Source organism: Acanthochromis polyacanthus, chromosome 10 (assembly GCF_021347895.1).
Source record: "Acanthochromis polyacanthus isolate Apoly-LR-REF ecotype Palm Island chromosome 10, KAUST_Apoly_ChrSc, whole genome shotgun sequence".
Lineage (NCBI taxonomy): Eukaryota > Metazoa > Chordata > Actinopteri > Pomacentridae > Acanthochromis > Acanthochromis polyacanthus.
In genome coordinates, this window is record NC_067122.1 from 26,076,799 (window position 1) to 26,097,248 (window position 20,450).

At 40.5% G+C, this 20,450-nt stretch overlaps 1 protein-coding gene across 1 annotated transcript; it reads right to left on the minus strand.

Moving 5' to 3' along the window:
- Positions 1-18,587: 18,587 nt before the first annotated feature.
- On the minus strand, positions 18,588-20,450 carry foxi3b (forkhead box I3b). The gene is made up of 2 exons (XM_022200370.2): positions 19,850-20,450; positions 18,588-19,740 (listed from the first exon to the last, which is right to left on the minus strand). The coding sequence occupies exons 1-2, from the start codon at positions 20,448-20,450 to the stop codon at positions 19,163-19,165; spliced, it is 1,179 nt and encodes a 392-aa protein (XP_022056062.1). The 3' UTR covers positions 18,588-19,162.

Sequence of the window (20,450 nt, forward strand, 5' to 3'; positions counted from 1 at the left end):
TGACTCTGGTTCTCTCCGTGTCTTGTACTTTTCCTCAGTTGTCTCCATTGACTGGTCAAGTGAAATGCTTTTTCCCCTGCTCCCCTCCTCTGAGCACTCCAGTCTGTTTATATTGAGTAACTCAAGTGTGAATCCATCAAGCTGCCTGGTGGATCTCATGGGATTTAATGCAGATCTGTGTCATCTTATCAGCCAGAACATTTTCCAGAACTGGGGAAAAGGACTGGTCATGGGTGTTAAGTCCATGTAGACACAGTTTTGCAGTAAAGAGCTGTTGTACCGTAGCTATGATGGATTTTCTGCTTTCTTGCAGATCAAGTCAACCAGGTTATAGCTGATTTTGTCACCATTCATTTCCCTTTTTCCAGACATGCACCTCTGGATTTGTTTGCTTTATTACTGACCTCATATGTAACTTCTTGGCCATATTCTCTTCATCAGGACACTTACCTTTATCAAATCAGTCTACTGACCCATGGTCTCTCCTTGCAGAATTACAGCCTCTCCCCGGAGCTAGTCCTGTCCCTTTTGCTTTTCTAGGCTACTTGAAATTCAGATGAGTGGAGTGTCAGGAGTGGTTATCGTCTGGACCCCAATGGAATCTCATTTAATTCCACAGTCGAGAGGGGAGGTGTACAGGGAATTGAATCCCGTCACCTTCATCCTGACAGCTCTGGTGGACCAATGACACTGGGAAGCTTGTCTTTGTGTCATGTATTTCATGGAATTTGATAGGTTGTTGATGTTTGTCTTTATTTTTGATTTTTTTTGTTTGTTTGTTTCTAGGAAATGGATGTTTCTGATTTCTTTCTGTGCTAACTGTTGTTTGAGAGGTTGATTTGACTGCAACCAAACTGTAAACACAATTATTAACACAGACAAAGCCAGCAATTTCAGTGGGAGGGATTCATACACACCAACATGCATGTGCGGCTGGACAGGCTGCCAGCAGAGAAACCAGGATTACAAAACATGCGGAAGAAGTGTTACTTCACTTGTTCCTAGGAAGGGCATTATTCCTCTATATCTTAACATAGCAGCTGCAACAATAATGCTATGTTAATCTTCAAAATGTTGCAAATTGCACCTTGAACAAATTTCCTATAGGTCGGACCTGTTTGTGATGGGAAGTGTACCCACTTTTTTATATTTTTTTAAACTGTTTTTGAAATAAATTACTCACTTTTTCGCTGGGGGATACATGAGAACTACTGGCAGCAAATTAGTTGTTTCACTCTGCATGCAGACTTTAATTTAAGATAAGCTGTCTGGCTGCTGGCTACCCATACATTTAATGGATAGATGTGAGAGTGTTAGTCTGTGGCAATAATAACTCTGTGCCCTATTGTTCTCTCTGTGATGACCTGTTTTGAGTTTCATCAGCCACTCATGCAATATAGCTGTATCACTGCAGAGAATTGCTTTATCATGCATTATATATGCTACCACCAACCGACAGTTACAATCATTTCTGGTCTGCTGCATTGACACTCAAGCAAATTAAGTGTCAGCTGTTCAAATTATCAGAATTTTCATATGCATCCTATGCTTGTTATAAGTCCTCCACACACTGCAAGTTATGGAAACACAGACAAACCACAAGAAAACTAATAAAGCACCCTCACCACTCTGACTACACGTGGATGGTGGTACGTGCCGTAGTGTGTGTGCTGTTGTGGCTGCTTTCTCTTCCTCTGTGCTTCCCTCAGGTGTTGCTAGTCCTACTCTTGCAGCAGATACCTGAGCCCAGCTGTCCCCACCTGCTCATCACGCCTCAGAGTACAAAGGCTAAGAGAAGAAGCAGCGCTGGTGCCAATGGGCCATTTGGACAGCATTCAGATTGGGAACGTGCACATGTGCATGCACTGCAGCTGTTGGGAGCCAAGTTTTGGTGTGTTTTACTTCCATTTGAAGGGAGTGTAATGTTGTTTGTGGTGTTTGATGTTTAGGTTTTGAGTTCATCCTTTTTCTTTACCATGAGTTTCCATGATTTGCAGGAAACATGTTTGATTCATTCTGGTTTTTTGTCTGGATTAAGTTGAATTTGTAAATAAAATTACACTTATAGTATTCTGTTATCTCTTGGTCTTTCAATCCTGGTTAATATCAAGTTTTTACTCCCTTTGTCCCCTAGCCTTGTGGGGAATGCAACAATTTTGGGGCCTTATCCAGAATATTAATGAAAGAGATAAGAAAGATGATTTATTATATATCAGTAAATAGGGCTGAGCGATATGACGATAGATATCGTCTGGACGATAGAAATGTCTATCGTATTATGTGAAGATCCTATCGTTTATATCGCAGTGTCGCAAAACACGCTTTACGGCAGTATTTTACATCACCGACCTACCTTACGGCAAGCCCAGGCGCACGCGGCAGTGTTGCCAACTTAGCGACTTTCTCGCTAAATCTAGCGACTTTACAAAGTGTCCTAGCGACTTTTGTCAAAAGCGACTAGCGACAAATCTAGCGACTTTTTGTGCCGTTTTGGAGACTCTGACAGGAAAACTCGGATCATTCTGCAGTTACTGTCCTCAACAAGCAGCAGTTGCTGCTGTGAGCTCCTCCCTCTCCCAAACCACAGGCTGTCAGTCCAGTAACCCCGCAGCAGTCCCAGTGTCTGATTAGGGGAGACCCACATCACTCCGCAGCCAGACGACAGATAAATCGCGCATGCGCAGTCACTACAGATCCCATCCAGACTTACGGAGCGGAATATAAATGAAAATGTTTTCTTCACTGTCATACTAAAATAAACCATAGCATTTAGCCTCTAGTTCAAAAACATATTTTGGGTGTTTTATACTCACTTTTTGGTCTCTTCCACAACATTATTCCTCTCTCCTACAACGTTGATTACAATTACATGCAAACTGGGACATATGCAAATTAGGAGATGACATCATTTAGCGACTTCTAGCGACTTTTAGGACAGCCAACAGCAACTTTCCTTACTGAGGAGTTGGCAACACTGGCACGCAGCTAAAACATAAACAGCTATGGAGGAAGACGGTGGACTCGACTCAGAACAATGTAAACAACAAGATGACGAACAACCAGCTCAAACCGACGAGCTCGTACCTAAAAGAGGGGGAACTTCTGTCATATAGCGGTGGTTTGGATTTAGAAAGACCGACAAGGATCAGACTACGTACTTTGTAAGGTATGCCGCTGCCCGGTCCCATTCATTCATTGAATTTACCAAAAATATGCTATATCGTGATGTATATCGTATCGGGATATAAAATAAGCTATATCGGGATATAAAATTTTGGTCATATTGCCCAGTCCTATTAGTAAGTACATATTTGTGTTATAAATATGTGTCTGAATGTCAATACAGTGGAGGACCAGTTTAGCTGTGTAAGTTTTTCCGTCAAGCACTATTTTTTTCATTTTGTCTTGATCTATTTTTTGTCACTGATATTTGGTTTTAAAAGCTGCCTCAAGACACATAGGTTAGTGTGAGTCAGGTAAGATTTGAGAAGTTTGTCATATCCCGTTGCTGTTCACCGGCCCGTAGGCGGGCCGTTTTGATATCTGCATAAGCATTTTTCGAAATAGAATGGCACTGCCAACGCGATGATTCAAACACTATACACTGATGGAAAGCTTAGATTGTCATGAATCCGCCGGTATAAACCACTTTCAGATGTGATTACCACAGCGGGTAATATAAACACATTTCTCCAACAAACAACAAAAATTTAAAGGGCACAGCTCACCTTTGGACGCTCTTTGGATGCTCTTTTACTGGTCAAAGATGAAAATAATCCACAAAAACCGGCGTGTGTGGTGTTCTCCTTGTGACTGTAAATATGGAAATGTGTACTATTAACATGTTGTGAGCAAACAAACCTCCTTTGAGTCAATGGGATAATTGCACAAAGAAGATTTATGTGAAATAACAGAGCACTATGGTCTTCCTATCTCAAGTTCTATGGACTTTAATTGGACAAAGAGAAGTGTAAATGTAAATTTCAGCTCTACAGAGAGTTGGATTTAAGAAAGGTATGGAGGCAAACACAGCCATAAAAATGTGCTAGTTTGAACCATGTACTGGATCAGTTTTTTTCTTCCTCCAGTGGACAAGTACCAGTTGGTTCTACTGTATTTAATACGGATAAATTCCTTTATTACTCCTCCAAAGAACACGGGGGAGTTTTGTGACGATCAGCGTATGTTTATCTGTGCCCAACATCACTCAAAAGCTGGATGAAATTTTCAGGAAAGGTCAGAAATTACACAATGACCACCTCATTAGATTTTGGCAGTGATGCAGCTTATAGTCTGGATTCACAGATTTGTTAAGGATTTCAGTATCAATGCGAGAACGCATGGCGTCACTGTAACTACGACAACAAGTGAACACTACATCAGCTGCCTGCAAATCGACTACTGCAGACTTATCGAAAATGATACAAGGAACAATTGATCAAATCGTAGGGGTGTTTCCGAATTTCATGAATTCCCACCACCCACTACATATTTCGGTCATGCGATTCGGTGTCCGTAAATAACGTACACATGCATAAGACATGTCTGTCCTCAGTGCAAGGTCATTTTATTTGTGGGTACATCCATATTAAATGGCCACACTCTATAGTGCCGTGATTTTTGTCACGAATTTTGTCAAAATTTCATTTGTAGGAAATGATAGAACGACTGAGCAGACTTGGCAGAGTACTGTGCTCTCTGTGTGCTTTTCTTGTTCCTTTAGTTCCTGGTTTCCATGAATCTGAGGTTGGATCCTACTTTGGTGAGTTTTAGTGCATCTTTCTCAAAGTGCCTAATACTTGCTTTAAGACTTTCTTTTTCAACAGTTTTGAGTCTCACTGGGAAGGCTGAGGAACAGCGGCTGGTTCCAGCATTTAGAAATACTGTTGGCTCACAATCTTTAATTGACTTTCAAGTCTGAATGGGATGCAAATACTGCTGTGAAGGATATTAAGATGAGTTTTGTGCCCACATCTAATCACTACCTTCATGTGCAGTCTAAACCCGGTGGCTGTCCATCCTTGCTCTCCTGTTGATGATGCGGATTTTATAATGGAAAATGACATAGCTGTTGGTGAAGTTCATTCTACACCCGAGGAGGTTGATAGTTTCATTTATGATGATCTGGTCCAGACCTGCTCTGATTCACCAGATGTAGCCTGTGGTATAAACCTGCCATATGCTGCTAATTTCATCCCCTTTCTCCTTTGGGTATCTGCTTTTTACCGTTTTCAAAATTCACTTTCACCATGTGAAACAACAACAACAACAACCACTACTCTAGCAACCAACCACACTGAAATTTTCAAGTTTTGCCAACCATTTGACCTGAGTCTTTATTTATTCATGCACTCACTTTATATATTTTTTTATTTTATTGACAGTACTTGCTTCCCTTCATTAAAATGTTTTCCCACAACAATTTCACAGACCAGTATTTTGAGGGTACAAAATTTGTGTAGCTCATTATACCATGTTCACATTTATTTACCCTATTGTGCAACCACGTGTATTTTTAGTTAACGTGTTGACTAGAGTGTGTTTTGTGTGCTGGTAGATTGACACCTGTAGAAAGTCATAATTTGCATCATGGCCACTGACCACTGAGGTCTTCATGAATGCCACAAAAATTGATCCATCATTAAGTCAAGTGATGAACCGCTGCTGCTGAAGACATCAGCATGTTTTGTTTGTTTCTTTTTTAAAAAAAAAAGAAGCATGTCTTTGTCGATAATGTGTTGCTTGAGCCCCATTACTCTAATGAAGCTTCCCAAGGAGTGCAGGATAACACACTGCTGTCCCTAACTTAGCATCTGCTGTCTTCATTTGCAAATGGCCCATGTCTGATGGCGATTTGGCAGTACCCTCTAATGACCAGAAGTGTGGCAGGTTGTGCATGCTGCGCTTTGTATTGGCCTTGTCAATGTGCATTTTTAATCCTTTTACCATCATGTAGTCCAAACCACTGTTTGGATCTTAAAGGCTGTTCTGCAGAGTATGTATGTGTGTTGCTGTGGCTGTTTTCTCTTTGTCCTCTGTACTTCCCTCGGGTGCCGCTTGTTCCAGTCTTGCAGCAGGTAGAAATGAGCACAGCTGTCCCCTCCTGCCCATCACCCCTGGGAACACAAATGCTCAGAGAGGAGGCATCACCGGTGCCAATAGGTCATTCGGGCAGCATCTCGACTGTGTGTGTGCTGTTGTTGTTTAGAGCCAAACTTGGATGTGCTTTACCACCATTTGGAAGGAGGGTATTATCTCTTTTACATTGCTTGTGGTCTTGCTTTTTAGTTCATCCTTTGTCTTTTTTAGGTGTGAACCATGGCTTGTAAGGAGTTTTTTTTCCAGTTTGAGTCATGATGGTTTTTCTGCTAGTGATTCAATTTTGTAAATAAAACAGTACTTATCTCTGTTTCTCCTGGCTATTTTCTCCCAGTTAACATGGAACTGGTACTGTCCAGCACACACTAATTCGTAAAATTGATGAAAAGAACAGGAAGACGGCCAAATAGAGAAATTCATTTACTTGTTACCATAGCGACTCATCAAGTTCCTGAAATCTACTATTTGACAATGGATTTGTAAGGTTAAAATGTAAGTTTCATTTTGTTGTTGTTGTTTTTTTAAAACATTTTGATCACATGATTTATTTGTGCAATTAACCCTACATTGTTTATGTATTTGGTTGTGTTTTCAGGATTTGGCAGTGTTTTCTTTATTGCATTGTATTCCAGAATTTGTGTAGTACTTGTATTTGCTTCATTTTCTCTGTTTGTGTTTTCTGTATCAGCAGCTCATTTTCTTTGTTTCACATGTGTTGTCATGTTGGTGGAATATGTTTTACTCTTTTTATGTCATTTCTTAAAGCATGTGCACGAGAATAAATACAGCATCCAGTACATTCAAGGCCTTGCGAAACAACTTCACATAACGCAGATTGCGCCCAGCAGCACCAAGTAAATCTCTGCACTTTGTATCAGAGTTTTAAATCTGGTTTCTGTGGCAACATCCCAGAAATGGAGCGCAGGTCGCAATGCATTTTACATCAATCAGCAATGATTGGTTTTACAAAGCTGAAACGGGCAGCAACTATGAGACACATACGGTAACTCAATGTACGGTAGAGATTACGGCTGAAGAAAACATGGTGAAGGTGCTTATGTGATTACTCACTGTCAGAAGAGGGTTATGAAGGTTTCCACCGCAGCTTTAAGTTGCAGTGTGTTGGCTTCTCAAAGCCACCATCCACTGTGGAGGTTTTTACATCTTTGATTCCTGTCTTCGACTCCTCTCCTTATATCTTAGTCCCTCCCACCAGAGATGTCAGTGGAGGAGACATGAGGAGAGAGGAGGCAACAGGCATTTAACACAATGACACATCCTTGCTTTGAAGCCATTATTTCAAAGCGATGTCGATTTAATATGACATGTGGCACAGCTGCATCACATGTCCATTGTCTGTGTTTCACTGGTCTTCTACCAGTGCACTTTCTTCCCCTGGGCAGTGGTGAGTCAGCAGTTGAGGTTCTGGGCTACTGGTCGCAAAGTTGAAGGTTCAGATGTATTTGTGACTTATAAAGGCTTCTTCTTCTTCTCTAGGCCCTTGTATACACAAACAAGGGGCTAAAGAAGAGGAATTCTCAAAACAGAAATCTATACTTTCCCTATTTTTATTTGTGTCAAACAGGATTTTGGAAGTAACTTCCTGAAGAAGTAATGTCCTCAAGTGCTTTCTTTTCTCTTGTTTGAACATACCCAGAAACCATTCTACCTCTGCCATCATGGAGGACCTTCAAATTACATAAATGCTTCTCAAGGAGACAAGAAGCAAGATTTTGACTGAGGAAACACAGGTGTATCCTATGCAGAAATCTATTATCAGGTGGTGCCGCGTATAAACGACGCACCTTCGTGGGTGTCATTGGAGGGTGATACAGCTGTGCAGCAAGTTTTAGGTAACTGGTGTCACTCAAGACTGATGCTGTGAAACAAAGGATTTCACATTTGGCAACTCTGGCTCCTCCATCCTTATAAGGAAGAGACACAAGCAAGGTGACACAATGATATAATGAAAGGCTTCAAATCTTTAATGTGAATGTTTGGTAAATGCTGGAAAATGCTACAAAATGTATGTACAGTTGGAAGAACATGGTTTTCACCTTTGTGTAGGTGTTAGTGGCCACAAGGGGATGGTGTCTGAGAGGATCTACTGTACTGATGTGAACTGTCTAAGGAAGGATTTTTCCTGCAGCTGTGGGATCCAAATCATCTGCATGGTCCAGTAGATTCCCCCACCCACACACAAACAGTCACACATGCATGCACACAGATGCGCACTGTTTGTGTCCTTTTTGCCACAGGGGTAAGGACACACCAATTAGTATGCACCAGTTGATTTACTCAAGAATTGGAGAAAAGCCCAAAGGGAATATGAAGGTTCAGAAGGCCAAGGCTGTGCATCTAGCCTGGACAGACGTAAGCTGACATAAGAGTTGCACTGCACTGAGAATAATTAGGTACACAGTTGTTTCCTGGATGTGTAATGACTTCAGACAGAATTTAAACTAAATAGCCAATCACTGGGTAATGGGCATGAAGCTGGCATAGTCGCTGTCATCTCTTTTTTTTTTCTCTTTGTAGCCACAATCAATTTTCCATTAATTTCTCCCCTGATGGTTCTCCCACATCATTGTGAATACTGTATGTAAATTGTTTGTCATACGGGCGATGATTTATCCCTGCCATGTAACCACAGCAACAGCTTTTCAGGAATGAGGAAATGAGGAAACCGTGTTCTCTCACTGACTACTACTCGTGTGTGTGGTTTGGTTCTGCTTTCAAAGAGCAATGGAGCTGTGGAGATGTTCAGCAATTGGAAGTCTGTCTGAATATTGAATTTATGGGTACAAAGTGTTCTGTGCAAACATGCCCTCTGCATTGTTTCATGCAGGTAGTTGGATAAATTCAATCAGATGTGTGTCACACGGTACAAAGTTTGATGAAAGCGCTTCAAAAAAGCCTCATATTTGATACGTTGTTATTCTAATTCTTTGAACTTCCAGTTCAATATGACAGGAGAGAGGATTTTGTAGATTTGACAGACCCTAAATTAACAAAAACAGCCCAGTAGAAATATGCAGCCACTCTATGTGCAGAATATATTTAGACTGATAGGGATTTGTGTTGCACTTCTTTTGAATGTGAGTGTGCTGTTAAAACAATTTATTGACTGGCAGTCGACTTAGGTGTGAATTGGAATCCCTGGGTAGATGAGAATCTTGGGAAAATATATGCAGTTTTACCAACTGCCATGTGGAAAGTAAACTAATTTATTCCAGCTCAGGAGCTACTTGTGCTCCCTGGTGTTGTCTCACACTTCAGTGGCCTTTATCAGTATAAATGGTCTTCTTCTTTCACTTGTCCTGTAACCTCTTTCCTTTTTGTTTCTCAATCACACCTTATTGGATACTTGTGAATAATTCTGTCTTCCACCCACACTTGTTAATCCTCCTGACTATTTTTCTCTCTCTCTCTGCCTCGCTTCTCTAATTTTCTTCATTGTCTCCCTCCAAACCCCCAGATCCCAGACCTATGCTGTAATGTTCTGTGCGTGTTCTTTCATGCCTTATTTATATGGAAATTAGTCAATGAGAAAATTTTATAGTGGTGCAGGGTACAGTACATGTAATGGATACATGTACACTGTGGAGGTGTATGTGAGGCTAGTCATCCAGCCATGCTATGATAAAATAGTATAACTATAAAATCAGCCTGTATGCATACAAAGTAAAATCCTACATCTCGCAGATACCACAGATTACAATCACGAAAACAATTAGCATCTCACTGCTAATAACACTGCACGGCTCATACAGTATATTCCTCCACATACATCACTAATATAGTCACTACAATACATTACATTCTTGCATTTGCTGCATATTCTGGTTTGTGATATGTTTATTTGCTCACTTAATGACCACTTATAAAGATCTTCCAGTGGATTGATTTTCTGTCCAGTTTAGCCATGCGCAAAACTTGCAATTCACTGGGACGAACCGGCAATTAATTTTCCATTGATTCCCACTCTGACCTGCAAAATAATGAAAAAGCAAATGGACTTGCTCAAAAAGGTTTTTTGTGCCTTCATTAGCTGACAGCAGAACGTTGTTGCATTTTGATCCAGTGTCACGGTACAGTCACTGAGCTAATAACGCCTGAGATCGACATGGAAACACACAGTGAATTTACCAACCTATTATAATGCCCTTGAGTGCCCTACAGTGTAAACTTCAAAAGTTCTTTCAGTGGCCACTAGATGGTCTCTTTCCATTTTAGAAACCTGTTCCTACACCTGTTCAGGTTACTACAAATGGAACGAGAATCTGGCAAGACTGAATGTCTAAATACAGCGTTTTATAACATCCATGTGCCTAACTGAGCTGAAACAACCCCTGATGGTACTGAACACTTGCAACATGCATTTATATGTATTAACTAGAATTGTCATTGTCAGTTAAGGTCGAAAAAATGCAATATACTCTGAAAAATCAGTAGTACAAAGATACTCACAGGGAATTTACTGGATCTACAAATACAAATACAATGTCCCTTTAGTATACATTGTTAGACAAATATCAGATGTCTTAGAGTGTCTTCAACTACTCTTTCTGTATTTGCCAGTGTCTAACAGATCTTGCAGTGGATGGAAAAAAAGGAGATCTATCCAATGCAAACATTGTTCTGTTGTTCTTGAACAATTCAAGAACTATTATTGTTCTTAAATGGCATCCTTAAAAACGTTAAAACACACTTTCAACGCTTTCCTGAATATAAAGTATATTTGTTCTGCTAAAACAAGATCATTGATCACCCACCAGTATAATATGAAAACCTAGTCTGGAGATGACTCATCCTGAGCATTTACCAGCTAATTGCATGAGGGACAAAAATTATCACCCTGTTAGATCTCAAATGAGCTTAAAACAGACTGTTAATCTGCAGCGACAGTGTCAGACTCACTTAATGATAAACACGCTGCTCTTTTGCTAACTCAACCAAACCAGAGGCAGACGTGAATCGTTTAACTTCAGCAATAAAATTGGCATTGCGTGACAAAACATCAAGAAAAGACTTTTAAATTGTCTCATGTCTATGTCCAAGAAGATGAGAACTTGGCTCTGGTTTGTGCAGCTTTTACACATCAAGTAAACGCATTACAAAGAATCAAAAGTATTTTCTTAATTACGGACTCTGTATTTGCAGGAAAATCCCTCTATCTAACCAGAACGGTGCAGTCAGGAACCTTGTTTATGTTGCTGAAGTCAGAGAAGTGTGTCATAACACAGGTTATGAGGGTTTGGAAGACGTATCTGACACTGTTGATCACGCAGACCAACAGCTTTGTCAAGACTTTTACTGTTGTTCGCACAGTAGACGTGACATGTGGCCCATCAAGGGCAACCTTCAGGCACTGTATCGGTAGCAGAATGTCTTTATATTGAAGGTTTTATGACTATAAGTAATGCCCTCTGTGGTGATATTGTCCCCTTGACACCTATTGAAAAGACACTAAAGGTTGGCAGAAAATAAGGTAAACTGTAGGAACAGAAGTGTCTGCATATGAGAACATTTTTACCATTTACCATTTTCATTCATCACTAATAAGAATGGTACAGTATCAGCAACAGGCAGGGACTGAGCAGCACTTTTAAAAGTTAGAAATCTGCTTTTTAGTTAACATAAAAATGAGCTATTACAATGCGTATGAGTATAAACTAGCTGAAACAAAGAGATCTGAAGAGAACTAAACTCTTACTTGAAAATAACTTTAAAAAAGGTTAAATTCATTATAAAATCTGTCAGAGTTTCTGTACATTGTTAGAAAAAACATGCACTGGCTTTGAGCAATATTTTTTTAAATGTGTGTCTTGTTTAGTTGCAGACATTGCTGAATACCTTGTGTATGAATACAAAGCAAGAAGGAAAAAGCAAAGAGTTGTCAGACAGCCTTCTCTTTAACGTGTACCACAAATAATACCAGAAGATAAATACAAAGATAAATAAATAAAGACGAAACTACAGCAACGCCTCTGAATATTAAAACTGTGAGGTTTAGCATACGGCTTTATATTAACATATTAGTTATGTTATTTTTTTTAATGAAAAAATGTGTTAGTTTTTTTTCAGTTCTCTACCAAGCCAACCACACATACATGAGTGTTTCTGCCTGGGGCAAAAATGTTGAATTAGAGTCATAGCTAAAGGCTAATTGCCACATTTACTGACTGGAAATTGAGGTATGCTTGGCTTGTTTCTGTATACCTAATCTAAATGTATAGATTAGGTATAATCTATATATTTTATGTATATTTGTACACACATATATATATATATATTGGTGCAGATTTCTTGTAGGTAATTTATCATCAAAACAGTCAGAAACCTACGCATAATGTCTGGTTCCGTTTCAGATGCAGTTAATGGAAATAAATGTATCTCTCTTGGGCCACATATGGTTTATTAATGCATGCCGCCTACTAAACAGATAAGTCCACGCCCTGCATGCTAAACTACAGTCTCCACTCATATGATTCAGCTGGCATCGAGAAGACCTGAACAGAATCTGCTGCTTTTACATCAGAAAATCATTTTATATTTTGCTCCAGAAAGAATAAAATTAGCTAAAACTCCCTGAGAACAGTAAACAATGGCACCTGGTATTTCATATTTTCTCTTTTCCTCCAGGTATAGTGAGGGAAAAACACAAAGTGAAATGCCTAAATATGCAGTGCAGGTTTGCTTTAGTCCAGTTAGTCTTCATTTTCTTGATTTTCCTTCATAGGATTGTTATAGTACACTCGACGTGACCTTGGACTCATTCCTCAAGTGATATAGGATAAGTCCTGATGAGCCAGTGACACAACATGGAAAATCAAGAGATTAATGTTGTCATTAGGATTCAACCTCTGGGCCCTCTCTGGATATGTGTTCAGAGTTTCATGATGCACTAATATAACACAGCTGGGGCTCAGGTGTTAGAGCAGGTTGTCTACTAATTGCTGTCTCTGATAGGCGAGCTCCTCGCATGGCAGCTCTGTGTCGCCATTAGTGTGTGAGTGTGTATAAATTGGTGAATGAGAAACATATTAAAAAGCACTTTGCAGAACCTATCCAAAGTTCAAAAAGGATGTTACATAAGAGAACCCAATTTACCATAGCGTCCATTTCAGAATTGTCAAGACATCTCTAATTAATGATGCTAAAATAAGAGGTCAGTTTGCCTCATAGTCTGGGATATGAATCTGAATACAAATTTAATTGCAATGCATCTAGTAATTGTTGAGATAATACAGTTTGGACCAAAACAGGAGGACTGAGAGACTGACAGACCGACACTGTCATGTGACCAGCATTACTTTTAAAGACTACACTACCAGTCAAAAGTTTGGACACCTCCTCATTTAACGTTTTTTCTTCATTCTCATGACTATTTACATTTCAGATTCACACTAAAAGCAGAAAAACTATGAATGAACACATATGGAATTATGTAGTTAAGAAAAAAATGTGAAATAAGTCAAAGCATGTTTTATATTTTAGATTCTTCAAAACAACTTTGATTACTGCTTTGTACACTCTTGACTTTCTCTCATTGACCTTCATGAGGTAGTCACCGGAAATGGTTTTCACTTCACAGGTGTGCCTTGTCAAGGTTAATTTGTACAATTTCTTGTCTTCTTTGTTAGGTTAGGACTATCAGCTGTGTTGTGTAACAGTCAGGTTGGTCCACAGTTGACAGCCCTATTTGACAACTGTTAGAATCCATATTATGGCAAGAACCAATCAGCTAAGTAAAGAGAAATGACAGTCCATCATTACTTTAAGAAGTGAAGGTCAGCCAGTCAGGAAAATTGCAAAAACTTTGAATGTATCCCCAAGGGCAGTCGCAAAAACTAAACTGGCTCACATGAGGATCGCCCCAGGAAAGGAAGACCAAGAGTCACCTCTGCTGCTGAGGATAAGTTCATCCGAGGATTTATTTAAAACTGAAGGAATCCCATCCAGTTTGCGTTTAGTTGGACCATCAACAGAACAATGACCCCAAACACCCCTCCAGGCTGTGTAAGGGCTGTTTGACCAAGAAGGAGAGTGATGGAGTGCTGCGTCAGATGACCTGGCTTCAACTGTCACCTGACCTAAACTCAATCCAGATGGTTTGGGATGAGATGGACCGCAGAGTGAAGACAAAAGGGCCAACAAATGCTCAGCACCTCTAGGAAGTCCCTCAAGGCTGTAGAAAAACCATTTCAGGTCATTAAGCTCATCAAGAGAATGCCCAGAGAGTTAAGCAGCAATCAAAGCAAAGGGTAACTATTTTGAACAATCTAAAATCTAAAACATGTTTTGACTTACTTCACACTTTTTGTTTACGACATGATTCCATATGTGTTCAGTCACAGTTTTAATGCTTTCATTGAGAATCAACAATACAAATAGTCATGAAAATAACAAAAAAAAAACATTAAATGAGAAGGTGTGTCCAAACTTTTAACTTGTTCTGCATATATTCAGACTTTAATTCAGAATTTTAAACAGATCAGTTCCAATGATCAGTACTGTCTTGTTCAGTGTCTGTAATAATCCCACTCTAGTAGTTAAACTGTGACAAAGCAAACTGCTCAGTGTGTCATAAGTTGAAAAAGAATTGGGGAAAATGAAAACAGGCTACAAGAATACAAGGGTTACATAAGCCCACATTCTCATTCAGCTCAACAGATATGAGATATGTATACACTTTATTCCCCCTCATCTTCCTTCTTCTCCCTCCCTCACTGTACACCCTGTTCATATCGCCATGTTTACTGCATGTTGACATAAAAAATATTTTAGGGTGAAATAGCAATGATTCATATATACACACAGTCTCACTGCGTTCTGTGTTTGTCTTCAAACTTCACTTTTTTCCTAAATCGTGTATATAAACCATGTTGAGGAAGGGGAGATCACTCACTCCCTTATTCTCTGGACTCTGAGACACAAGGATGTACTAATTTACAGGGAAAGAGCGGCTGGATTTTTAATGTTTTTTCTTATGGAAAATGATGGAATTTGGGCAAAGTCGGACTTTTCCTATATGGACTAAGGCTGCTGGACATTGGAGTATTCAGGCATTGTCAAGGATTATATTTTTAAGCAATTTAAGTAGGAGCATTCAACTGTTTAATCATTAAAAATGGAAAATGGAACAAGTTTAATGTGTGTCGCACCTGTTCCAAAAGCACTTGGATGTTGTGCTCTAGAGAAACTGCACAAACTCTGGTATTTTTCCACTGACCTCTGACAAGCAAAGAAAACCTAAAGGTTGTTCAGTGACTTCCAGATCTTTGGAGACCGATTTCGCTCCTTTCATCACCTGTATGCGTGTGTCTGGAGTGTGTGTGCATGTTTACACATAACAGCAAGCTGGTAATGCAGAGCAGCGGCAGTGAGCATGACGACATGTCTCCAGGCTTCACGTTCCCTGCCTCCGTTTACTAAACAGCTTTGATAGGACATGACTGTTTTAGTAAATAGAAAAGACGCGTGTGTGTGTGTGTCCTTGTGTGTGTTGTCGGTTGATTTGGTAGCAGGTAGAATTAACTTTTAGTTCAAGGTAGCCGTTACGCAAATGTCAAATAGTGCATCACTTCACTTTGGGAGGAATAAACTTGCCAAAATCCATTCACTAAACAGTGAGGAGTGATTTTTTCTTCTTTTTTACATATCTATAATCAGGACAGATCCTACACACACAAATCTGTCATGCATAACAGCTCAGGTATAATCGCTTTCTGTCTGAGTTTATATTATAAACACTGCACACTTGTATGCCTTGCACTTAACAGATGCACACACACACACACACAGACATCATTCGTGTGTGTGTGCGTTCCGTTAGTTCGACAGGTGTGTGGACGACTGCCACGAGCCAGGCGGCAGGTGGAGATGAGGATTTATAGAGTTTAATTGTGTCACGTTGTTGAGCAATAATTTTAGTGCCTGAGGCAAGGAAGGTCCATAGCTGGACTAGCTTATGATTGATGGATGTTGTGCTGGCATCCCTGAATCATATAGAAGTCACTGTGTCCCATATGTAAATTACATTTCACTAGAATTTCCTGTCAGCTTAATTTTGCATCATAATCAGTTTTCCTTTTCTTGTCTTTTCGGGGTTTTTTGCACTGAGCTGAGGTGAAGACAGAAAATTAAACAGCTGTTGTGAGTTTCACACAAGCTAAGGTGTAGCTCTCTACTGAGGGGGGAAAAAAGCATGAGAAGAAATGCCAGAAGAAAAAGAAAGCATAATAATTGGATGTTATGTCAAGTTAGACAAGTGTGTAATCTGCAAATTAAATTAACTGTCCACATAAAGCAAATATTCAGCGCCAGTGAACAGACAAACAGTTGAGGGAAGTTCCAAGAACGTAGTGTCTTCAGTCATAGCAAACTGACTCTGATGTCAGGCAGTCTGTAAGGTAAATCCCTCAGGTTTTACCGTTTCTTATCAGCAAAGCTCCATCTACAGCTCCACATTCTCTCACTGAACATGTCATCCCCATGCACGCTGTGATTATCAGTTACAAATTTGCATCAGTTTGAAATTGTCTGAATGAGACAGCAGAAGGCTGGTGTCTGCTGTTAATGAAGTCCTTGAGACGAAAGCCATATAATGTTTCCGTTGGCAGGTACACTCAGGAAGAGCTCACGCTGGATCAGCCAGGCAGGAGGCCTCCTCTATTTCTGATGATGCACCTCTCACCTGCCAGCACAAAGTCTGAACAAGATACGGTGAAAAAACACAAGCTAATTGGCTGCACAAACTACTCAAAGTGCCAAGACAATTTGGAGTGGCAGTGCAACATGTTGGAACAGCAATATTTTTATATTTACCGTACTTTTCTCCTTGATCCCCTTTTCTCTTTACTTATCTCCCTCATCTTTCACTCTGCCTTCTTTAAAATGTTCTTGTCCAGTCTGAAAGCATGAAATCTGCAGGAGAAGTTATTATATTTGCATATGAATGAACCCCTGAGTGCACTTTAAGGCACAGTATGGGACAGGACATTACACACAGTTAAATCAGATACGTCTGACACAACTAATAAAGCATGACTTTATGATCCATCTAAATGCAGCCTCATCGTCTTGTTTCAAATCAGTTATGCAAATTTTGACAGGCTGACCTCCTACCACTAACACACTTGTGCCAGGATGTTAAATTCCACTCAACATGGGCTTGAAGTGCCTGCTCTTTTCTTTTTCTTCTTTCTTTTCCTGTGTTTAGTGTAAATGGCTGTCATGCTGCCTGTGTTTCAGGGTAAATAAAGGCCTGAGGGTGACATCGATCAAAGGTTTTCTATTTAATTAAATAGCATATGCGCAGATAACTGTTGATGATTATGTTGAAGCCTAAATTTGGCAGAGTAGTACATAAATGACACATATATACGTTAATACATTTCAATGCAATGTTTGAATATGAAATAGAATCTATTATCTATTACTATGTGGATTACAAGTGTAATATCCAGACACATAGCAGAAAATTTCATATAAAGTTGAATTTCAAAATTTACTGCAGTTTTGTAATCTATATATCTATATTATTTTTCACATTCTTTACATTATCCTATATATATTCTTCTATCTATACCACAAAATAGTGCTTGTTTTTCCCAAGTATTTTATGTATTAATGACAGTCACAAAAAAAAGCAAAACTTTCTCTCTGCAGTTAAAACCTGTTTCCCTGACAATGAAGCTGTAATTCTACTAAATATACACCTTTTGTTAGTTCAGAATTGTTACTGGTGGGAATTTGAATAACTTCCTGGTAGTAAAATTCACCCAGCAATTATGAATGAACACGTTGAGCACTGTGACTTTTTTTTCATTCAGCGGTTATTTCGCATCATCAGAATCCTTTCTGTCTTTTTACAGTTGCTCCCCTTTGCCCCAATAAAACTGCTTACATGCAGTCAACAGTATCTGTGCACGGATGGCGTGTCACAGGGAGGGATTTTGGAGTTTAACGGAGGGAAGAGGGACAGCATGGGAATGTGGATTTTCACCGTTTAGGAGATTCAGTTAACTATCCATCACACAAAGATCAGGTTACGCAGACATGCAGGTTCCACACTGCTGGTCATCGCTTTTCTGACAGGACTGTTTTCTGTCAGTAGGTGCTTATTGTCTAGTTTTATCTTTCTCCACTTTTTCTTAGTGTTTTGTGTGAGTTTGACAGTGTGGGCTGACCTGTCTCGGTAACCCATCATTCATTCAAATTCATAAAAATAATGCAACTGTAACTCTAAAACCCTTTATTCATATCAAAAACACAATACACAAAGCATATGCCATACATTCCAAATCCATTTTGTACAATAAAACTTGAACAAACAACCCAACAATCCATATGTATAACATTACACAACACATTAACATATTTACAAAGCACAATTAGCAAATGCGTGTCACACTTCAAGACTGTAAGTTAGTCAGATTGTTAAAAAAAAAAAAAAAAACAAGACAGAATGTCTATACTTTTACTTGTTCTTGATCTTTCATAGCAGTGAGAACACAAGCTTTGTAGAGAATGGTGTAATTTAACTACTCCTCTAAATGTGCTGTCTGAGCATTGTAACAGTGATACCATCAAAGAATCACAGATAGCAGAGTGGAATGGCCTGATGTCAGCAGATCAAATTCAGGATCAGTTAATAATGAGTCAGATCTGATAGAGACTAGCCTTAGTTTGAATAAAAGCTGGCTAAGGATCTGATAGTGAGGCCGACTACGGCGTCAGTGAGTGACAAACATAGTCGGCTGCAGCTGACTCAGCTGTTCCTGTGGGAATCAAAGACTTTCGACTCTGCTGTCACACGCTATAGTGATCGCAACTGTCTCAGTCAGCGCAAACATACCTGCCGTTTGTGTGTGTGTGTGTGTGTGTGTGTGTGTGTGTGTGTGTGTGTGTGTGTGTGTGTGTGTGTGTGTGTGTGTGTGTGTGTGTGTCTGTCTGTCTGTCTGTCTTTCTGTCAACAGAATCTTGCTTAAACAACAGGCAGGTAAAATTTCTTATCAAGAGTCTTTTCAAACACAACTTTCCCCCCTTCAATGTCTTATTAAACCTCTGTACCCTCGCGGTGATAGATGATGCCTGTCGAGCTCAGTGTGGGATAGAAATGCCCGCCGGAGCCACTGTACTGGCTGAGGATGGGGCTGGTGTAACCTAAGGAGGAGTGGGTGGGTGAGGAGGAGAGCCCAGGGGGAAGTGGCACTTGTGGCACCCACTCCGGGCCACCTGAATTGGGGGAGTAGCCACTAAAGCTCCCTGGCTGCGTGGATCTAAGAGGTCCATCTAAAGGAAGGTTAATCTGCAGCGGCCTGCTTAACCCATCACCTCCCACATCACTGGTTCCTCCAGCAGACACTCCAGGCATCTCGGACAAGAAGCTGCTCAGGCAAGACGCCGGACCTGACAATGACGGGGAGGGAATCCTGTCCGGTGTGGGAGAGATGTTCAGGGCAGGGTTGCTGGAGTGCTTGGGGCTGCCCCTCTCGCTATCACCTGACTCTGGTTGTCCTGAACCGCCATCGCCACTGGAGAGGGAATCGGACTTCCTCTTCCTTTTGCGACGGAAGTTTCCATTGTCAAACATCTTTTCACAGTTTGGGTCAAGAGTCCAGTAGTTGCCCTTACCTGTGATATCAAAGAGATTTGAAAATGTGTAAACAGATTTAATTACTCACATAAAGAGAGAAACATTTAAAGCATAGCCTTAAGTACAAAAATGAATAGAAGCAATTACCTGGATCATCCTCATCTCTTGGTACTTTTTTAAAGCAGTCATTAAGTGACAGGTTGTGTCTGATGGAATTCTGCCAGCCTGCTTTACTCTTGTTGTAGAAAGGGAAATTATCAGCGACGTATTGGTAAATTTGGCTTAATGTCAGCCTCCTGTCTGGAGCTCCATGGATAGCCATGGCGATGAGAGCAGAGTAGGAGTAAGGCGGCCTGACCAGCTTCATCAGGTCTTCTTGTGAGGGCAGAGAGAACCAGCTCAGCTCCCCTCCAGGACCCCCGGGTCCAGCTGGACCCAGGTAAGGCCTCTGCATGCCGTAGTGCTGAGGGACAAAGGGTGGGCCGGGATTACCAGGGGGGCCGGTGGTGGCCAGGTATGGCGGTGTGTTGATCCCAGAGCCGTTGAACCAGAGGTAAGGGTTCGGGGAGGAGGTGGTGTAGTCGCTCAGGTCGTAGGAGGTTGGAGTGGTGCGCTGAGGACTCGGCAGTGAAGGAGGAGGGTAGTAACAGTCACCATACATGCTGAGCTCAGGGGCCTCCTGGCCAAGGCTGGGAAACTGTGGGCCACACCGAGGAGGAGACTGGCCCTGGCCCTCAAATGAAGACAT

Coding starts and splice junctions, on each gene's coding strand:
- foxi3b (XM_022200370.2), bottom strand. CDS start 20,450: ATGTCTTCATTTGAGGGCCAGGGCCAGTCTCCTCCTCGGTGTGGCCCA. Junction 19,741..19,849: donor AAGAGATGAGGATGATCCAG/GTAATTGCTTCT, acceptor TTGATATCACAG/GTAAGGGCAACTACTGGACT.